Here is an 8,287-nt window from a genome sequence, read left to right as displayed (position 1 = left end):
CGCGTATCGTATCGTGAGGTACCCAGTGATTCCCAGCCCTATGGAACACACTAAATATTTTTGTAACATTGACATGTATTAGGGATTTTTAAGCAATTTTACAAATTTAGTTCAACTTCAGCGCTCTTTCATAGTTCTTCAAAATTTCCAGTCTTTTAGCAAATTTAGCATTTTGCAAATAGCGTTTGCATTTTCAGCAAATCCCTAGAACAATTTAAAATGCGACACCATTTTCAGCAAAAAGAATCAGCATCTTCAGCCACTACTTTCAGCAAAACATTCACACAGGCATTATCACAGGTAATGCAACTTTTCTAGTTTTTAATTGTCTTTTTGGAGGACAAACTTTTATTGGAGAACCTTCAACAAAGGTGTGTTGGTCCTCCAGGAGATTTACTTCAAGATTTTCTTCATCATAGCAGGCTCTTCAATAATTTATGTTTTGTTTAAAGGTCTCCTGAGAAACATCAATACTTTGGACAGAAACATGTAAAAATGTAATATTTTTTTTAGGTATTTTCACATTTCGGTTGAGAAGACAACTTTTCCTCCAGGATTGAACAGACGAAACAGGAAATCTGTAAGTAACCAACTTTAAACTGGTTGCTGTTTGGTAGGTAAATATCAGTCAAAAATGTTCAAGTGTAGGGGGCGTAGCCATCAGGCCACAGGAAGAGTGACAACCACAGACCCCAAACCTCCAGACCGGCAACCGAAGGTGGTCTGTGAGTCATTCCAGACCGGGTCTAATGATGCCAAAACCACTTAGGACTCTGATGAATTTTCTCTAATCAATGACGCCTTTCGATTTAATTTCTCACTGACTTCAACTTAGTAGGAGCCACAAAGTCTTACTTCATCCTTTAAAAAATAACATGACATTTACACTATTGTTACTACTATGTTAAACATAAATGAACCATGTTCATTTTTCATGAATAAAACATAAACACTAAAAGAAAATTGCCTTATTTTTTACAAACCTTTGACAGAAGTTCGTGTGAGTTTCTTTCAAAATAAAAGACACCCTGCCACATGTGATCATCTCAGTGCAGCAAAATTAGTAGTATTAGCAAGGGTAATGTCAGAGATTAAATAAAAATACAGATAATTTTACTGATGTTGCTGCATCAAATACAAATGTATAAAAAAAATAAAAGAAATCCGAGCTGCCGTATTTTCCGGAGTACTTTTTCATAGTTTATCCAGGGGTGAGACTTATACTCAGGAGCGACTTATTTGTGTTTTCTTGACATAGATAGGCTCATATATTTGTTATTTCCCCAGTTAACACTGGTCGTCCTTTAGCGGTTGTTTCCTCTAACAACCACTAGAGGGCGCTGCATCTGAAGTAGACAGAGGCTTCAGACAGAGGCAGAAGAAGTGTCGTCCAAAACAAACTTGCAAGAGAATCTGATCGTTTTTCTCCTAAACTTTGATATTTTTCTTATACAGATCAAAAGATTAGTGTTCTTGTATTTATTTCATTTTTTTATTTTAGCTATGCTTGGTTTGGCAGATTTGTTCTGAAACGTCCGACTTTTCTCCGACTTATACTCGAGAGCGACTTATATAAGGTTTTCTTCTTCTTGATTAGAAACTTTTTGCTCTTGCAACTTATACTCTAATGCGACTTATACTCTGGAAAATACAGTAAATAATTAAGTGCTTATTGACGTCTATTGATTTTCTGTAGGACAGGACGCACAAAAACTTGTAGTGTTGTAGTTCAACATGTGGTATTTCCTTCAAATATTTTATAAGTTAAAGTTTGAGTTTGCTTACTTTCTCCCGTACTACTTTCTCACTTTTTACTTTGCATTAACTTTTTAAAATGTAAAAACTTTTTTTAAGTTATCTTTAACCAGAAAGCCACAATGGAGGGGTCAAAGTGCCACATGTGGCTCCAGAGCCGCAGGTTGCAGACCCCTGATGTAGAGCAACCCCGCCTCCTCTTCTCATTACCCAAAACAGAGAGCTCTCTGTTGACATGCTCTCCTGCAAGCTTACAGCACCTCACCCAAAAGCTAACTTTAGCAGTGCAACAAAAACCGATTAATATCAGAGTTATCCAGCTGTACAGTTCTGATCCAGATTCCAGCTCTGACCAGGAAAACAAAGACGTTCATGGATCTGTCTGCAGGTAGATGCATCAGAATGCATCCAGTGGATTTTCAATGTAATAGACATGATATTTTTCCTTTTTTTTAACTAAAAAATGCAGCTATAACTTTAATCTTCTCCATATCTGTCCCCTATGGTAAGAAAAATTCCACAAGAACACGTAATATTTCAGATAATTACAATGCAGGAAATTCCATCTCACAGATTTATTTGAAGAATTGGACCACATAAAGCGGGACTTAAAACAACTGGTTTCCCAGGCTCCAGCTGTTTGTGACCCTCTGCATTTACAGAGTCAACAGGACTTTCAGTTACAGTGGCTCTGGGACTCACTGGTTAATAAATGACTGCAACTCCATCCCTGTAAAGCAGGGGTGGCAAACTCAATCACACAAGGGACCAAAACACACCTTAGGTGGCGGGACGAACAGGATAAACATTTATTGAACTCTAAAACTACATTTTAAAACTTAATAACTGTAACTTTTTAACATAATTATGAACTAGAAATATAGCATTACCTATGATGATGCTAGTGTGAATGCTGTAAAAGGGATTTGGCCGCTGAAGATGCTGAAAAGGATAACTGAAAAGGCTAAAGCTGATAGGTAGCTAAGATATTAGCTAAATGCCATATTAGCCTAAGAAAAACTTAGGTTAGCCAAAACAGTTAGCATGTAGCTGAAAAGCATAGCCAAACTTCAAAATAGCCTAAAAAACTTTTTTTTAAAAAGCCAAAATTATCCCAAAACAGCTATCATGTAGCTGAAATATTAGCTAAACTCCAAAATAGCCTAAAAATCTTAGTAAATGCCAAAATAGTCCAAAAAGCTAGCAGAATTAAAATTTGATAACTTTAAAACTGTAACTTTTTAACATAATTATGAATAATAAAAAGGCAGGAATATTATTCCAGAATAAATCAACTTAAATCTTAAATAACTTTCAATATTTTACCCTCCATTAAAATATATTTTATCAAAATTATACAAGTTAGAAATAAGCTCAAGAAAACATCAGGCTATTAATAACAATAAAATGATCTGGAGGGCCGGATCCGGCCCCCAGGCCTTGACTTTGACACATGTGGTCTAAACATTCCACTGATTTTAAATATACATGTTTGTTAAATAAATCACAGGCGTTATTCAGCCACAGTTTGAGCTTCACAGCTAAAATAAAGGAGAATATCAGGAAAAGTTTGCAAGCAGACGGACATAAAAAGCGAGTTCCTGAAGTTTTAATGTCCATCCGAGAAGTCTTAAAGAGAAGAGAACTCATTTTATAAACGTTTTGTGGTTCGCAGATGAAACTCCGCCGTGGTGTCCTCACAGCGCTTGCATTGTGCAACCGTCTGAAAGGAGAAAAAAGCGCCCGGAAAAAGCTGCGACAGAGATCAGAGGCCGTCCTGGAAATGTTTGCGGCGCTATCTCATTCCTCCACCCGGGCCGCTGCTTTCCTGTCTGGTTATCGACCCCGCGGCTCCCAACTGTTGACAGGAGCTCCAGCGACACGCCGGGTCTGTTCCAGAAACAACGCTGACACAACGGAAAGTGTGCTACAACACACCGTCAACAATCCAGGTGACCCAGGTAGCTCTCACCCACATCCACCCGCTGGAGAGAACGACAGCGAGGACAAACCGATCCTGACCCCTCCTCAGCTCGCAGTGATGAGCTGACGTCCTCCCTGAGGAGCACGGCTCTGTGGTGATACATGTCTACACCAGCGGCCTGCAGCCTGAGGCTCCTGAGCCTCACGCAGCTGTCTTATTCCTCCACTGTGGCTCCTCAGCTTTGATTTTATTTTTACTTTATTGTTTCTTTGATGGGGAATAACCACAAAAAAGTAGAAAATGTAGTTAACCATACTCGTAAAACACACTTCACAAAGCCAAGTAATATTTTCTACACAATGTGTTTGCACAGCTGTTTCTTTGATAACCAGAATTTACAGAATTTAAGCTTTGAAGAAAACTTCAGACTTACCTAATTAATTCATTCATTTTTAGATTTTTGATCTGTCAGAAAGGTCTAACTCAGAGGTCTAAACCTTCAACACTTAAAGAGACATTCGAGTTGGTTTCTCACCGTCTACAACCCATTAGGACCCTCAAAGTCTGACATCACGCTTTACAAAATTAAACACTGCTTTGCACTAATATTTAATTGTTGCTATTATAATAACTACAAATTAAATACAGATTTGTGGCATAGATAAAAATAGCCTTTTTTAAAAATATGTTTAAAATTTTTGACAGATTCACATGAAAACCTTTCAAAATAAAAGACATCCTTTACCACGTCTCGATGAGGAAGTGGATGTCAGCAGTGATTTAAAGAGAAAAACTGTCTATATTACCTTTAAAATTTGTCAAAACATTTCAGTCAGGTTTTCTTAGAGCCAAACTGCTTGTTGGAGCATTACATGGTCATAGATTACTTTCCTTTTTTGTATACTTCACTACTTACAGCCACTTACAAAATCAGAAACATTTTATTTTAACCAGAGAGCCAAAGTGGAGGATTAACAGAGCCACATGTGGCTCCAGAGCTGCAGGTTGCAGACCCCTGGCCTAACACCGTATTTTCTGGACTGTAAGCTATTTTTTTCGTAGGTTTTGAACTACGCAGCTTATAATAAAAGTTCTCAGCTGAGCAAATGACATAATTTCCAATATGTTGCATTTTTCTGAGTATCATGGGTCCATGGGTAAAGTCTCACATGCCCCAGGAATGAGTGAACCAAAGACTAAGTCTCCAGTATCATTATTTAATTTTTAGGATTTTTTTTCTTCCAAATTCCTACATTTTCCGTCATTTTTGAGCATGTTTTAGGATCCTCCTATGCTTTTATTTTCCAATTTGTTACATAAACCACGGTAGAAAATCATAGAAAACTGCTCTAATATATCATAAGTTGTCATAGTTTGATCTATTTTGTTGTATAACAAATACTTTTATTAAGTATACTATTCTGTGTAAAAATTACCTGACAAAAGTGATGGTGTAACTTTTTATAGCGAAAGTTTTCTAGGGTTAAACACGGGATATGTTTTATTTTGAAAGGAACTTGTATGTGTTATTGTCAAAAGTGAAAGAAGTTAAATTTGTTATATATAGAAAAATTCAATTAAAGAGAACATTTCAAAGTTATGTTTTATTAATAAAGGCTTAATGGCCACAAAAACATAAATACGTGTATTTTTCTAACTTTGAGGTGAAACTTTGAGGCTCTCGTTGAGTTTCGGTCCATGAGAACCCAGACGGCTGTTTTAGTGTTAAAGGTGGAAGACTTCTGGTCTAGAATAATACAACAGATGAGGATTCAATAATACAACAGTACAACACTGACCGAGTTTCATAAATAAACACTAGAACGCAGCTGTTTTATCAAACATTAAACTCAGAGGACTGATCAACCATGAGTTGGTGTTTAACAGACGGCTCGTTTTCTAACAGAAACTATCTCAACAATCCCTGAAAACACCAACAAGAGTTCTGGACGCTCTGCTTTACTTCAAGAGGCTCATCAGGTGCAAAACTCAAAAACCTGAGGAGTCTATAGACCAGCTAGTGTGCAGACTGAATACTTATTCAGAAAGTTCATAAAAAGTAAACTTCAAGTACTCGCTTGAGTATTCTTGTACACTGAAATAGACTACTTTATGATGATGGAGGTTTGGAAAGAGAAGACCTGATCCAGGTTTGTCCCATCAGCTTCCTAATCTTTCCCCCGTGCACATCAGGCTCGACAGGATCCGCTTCTGCTAACGCAGCAGATCGGGAGCTCCATCAGGAGCTGGAAGCAGAAACACCTTCACTCACGGAGGAGGTCAAACCCCGCGGCAGAGGTCACGCGACCAAGCGGATCATCCAAACAGGAAACCCAGCAGGAACATTAAACCGTTTCCTGATCTGGATCAAACACGAGCCAGAACAGAGTTCTGAAGAACCAGAAGAAGTTGACTGAAGGGTCACAAAGGTCACAATGGGGCAGGCGCGTGCGCCCGTCTGCAGCGGGAAGTTGGTCTCACTCCGTCCCAGCGTCCCCAGACACCGACCGGACAGAAATGATAAGGGATCGATTACAGACACGGGACGAGTAAAGAGAGCGCGCGCGCGGCGCCCCTGTCTTTGCTCCGCGAGCGCAGCTCTGGCACGAGCCTCCTCCGCGCGCGACAGAACCGACAGAATGAACGCTCTTCTCTACCTGCGTGATGTCATAGCAGAGTGTGGAGGTCTCAGGTGTCCCCGCGCGGTTCTGACTGCCGTCCTCCGAGGCGCTGAGCGGACTGAGAGCGGGGCGGAGCGCGCGCGCAGCAGCTCGCGCTCACCGACACGCCTTCCGGTTATTACCTGTCAAAACAAAGGCCGCCTCTTCGAGAGAGAGAGAGAAAACAACACCTGCAGCTCTTTCCATTCCTGTCGGTTTATGAGTGTCAGTGAACTTATAATTAAGACTCCATGAAGGGCGGGACACAGAATTACTAAAGTTAGTTTTTATGATTACAGTGATGCATAACAATTCACTACAAACATACGAATGTACAAAGGCTTTTGTATTTTATAATTAAATTATGTACGAATTTAACCCTTTAACTCACGTGTCAAAGTCAAGGCCCGGGGGCCGGATCCGGCCCTCTTGGTAATTCTATTCGGCCCTTCAGACTATTTTATTTTATTGTTATTAACGGCCCAATGTTATCTTGCTCTTATTTCTAACTTGTATAATTTTGACAAAATACATTTTTATGGAGAGTAAAATATTGAAAGTTACTTCAGGTTTAAGTTGATTTATTCTGGAATAATATTCCTGCCTTTTTATTATTCAGAATTAAGTTAAAAAGTTACAGTTTTAAAGTTTTGGCTAATTTGGGCTTTTTTTTGTTGTTGTTTTTTTTTGTTGTTTTTTTTTTAGACTGTTTGGAGTTTAGCTAATATTTCAGCCACATGCTATAGCATTTTTGGCTAACCTAAGTTTTTTTTTTCTTTTCAGGTTTTAGGCTAATTTGGCATTTACCTAACATTTTAGCTAAATTTCAGCTTCTGTGTTTTCAGGTATCAATTTCAGCATCTTCAGTGACCAAATTCAGCTTACAGCATTCACACTAGTGTTATCACAGGTAATGCTATATATCTAGTTCATAATTATGTTAAAAAGTTACGGGTTTAAAAATTCAGTTTCAGGTTGTTTAATAAATGCTTTTCCTGTTCGACCTGCGACCTAAAGTGTGTTTTGGCCCCTCGTGATTGAGTTTGACATCCCTGCTTTAACACCTTAGACATCTCAACCTTTTCAAATCAAAAATTTTCAATCGCGATTGAATCTGAAGGAGTAAAGCGGCTCGACAAGACGCTTTTCCCCTTCAGTATCTGTCGGAATTACATTGATCGCAAAAACGGGTGAAAAATTACAGTAAATGAAATAACACATTTCCACTTAAATATTTACTGACCAAAAGTAAAGTACCATGAACTTGCTTGGGTAAAAGCAACTTGTTTATGAGATACAGTTGCAGTGTTCAATGTTTTGATCATTAAATAACATGTATTTTACAGTTTAACTTCAAAATGTATACATATTCAGATAATTATTAATTTATAATCCAAAAAATAGTGAAGTCTTCTCTGGTATTGTATAGAGATATATGGGGATACACATGAAACATGTATCACAATACTTGTATCGCAAGACTCTTAACAGTACACACCCCTACTAAATATCCTAACTAGTTTTGATTAATTTATGAATGTCTTTTTATTTGTTGATCTTCTTTAGTTTTGCTTTGATGGATTTAAATAAACCCCGGATTTCTACAGATTTAATTAAATAAAAAAGAATATGTACTTAGTCATAAAAAAACAATCTTCAAACCTCAATGAGAGTAAAGTGTATCTTTTTAAATTGATGAATTTATTCAACCAACATAGAAGGTAAAATCTATAATTTCACAATTCAAATGACATATATATGTGGTAAACCTCAAAACTTTTACATTTATAGTTTGTCTTTAGATTTTATTCTCATGAATTTGTCAAATTCATATAAACTAAAGGTTCAATACTTACAGAATTTCCTTTAATAATATTGCTTTTTTAATTTTTCTTCTTGTTTGATTGTATTTGCCCTCTTTAACTGGTTTGTGTTGTTTTAGAATAAG

General features: G+C 37.5%; 1 protein-coding gene across 5 annotated transcripts in view; it reads right to left on the bottom strand.

Moving 5' to 3' along the window:
• ptpn11b (protein tyrosine phosphatase non-receptor type 11b) overlaps window positions 1-6,477 on the bottom strand; it is a 61,778-nt gene extending 55,301 nt beyond the window's left edge. For 4 of the 5 annotated variants that reach the window (XM_024293967.2, XM_024293965.2, XM_024293968.2 and 1 more), the window contains exon 1: window positions 6,337-6,473. In XM_024293967.2, the coding sequence (XP_024149735.1) occupies window positions 6,337-6,350 (14 nt within the window). In that variant the 5' untranslated portion in view covers window positions 6,351-6,473. Of the gene's footprint in view, window positions 1-6,336 lie in introns of all 5 variants that reach the window. The other variant, XM_036212933.1, reaches the window with a different exon arrangement.
• Window positions 6,478-8,287: the final 1,810 nt, after the last annotated feature.

Source organism: Oryzias melastigma, linkage group LG7 (genome assembly GCF_002922805.2).
Source record: "Oryzias melastigma strain HK-1 linkage group LG7, ASM292280v2, whole genome shotgun sequence".
Taxonomy (NCBI): domain Eukaryota; kingdom Metazoa; phylum Chordata; class Actinopteri; order Beloniformes; family Adrianichthyidae; genus Oryzias; species Oryzias melastigma.
Note: the sequence above shows the minus strand (reverse complement) of the source record. Positions and strands in the feature narration are given on the sequence as shown.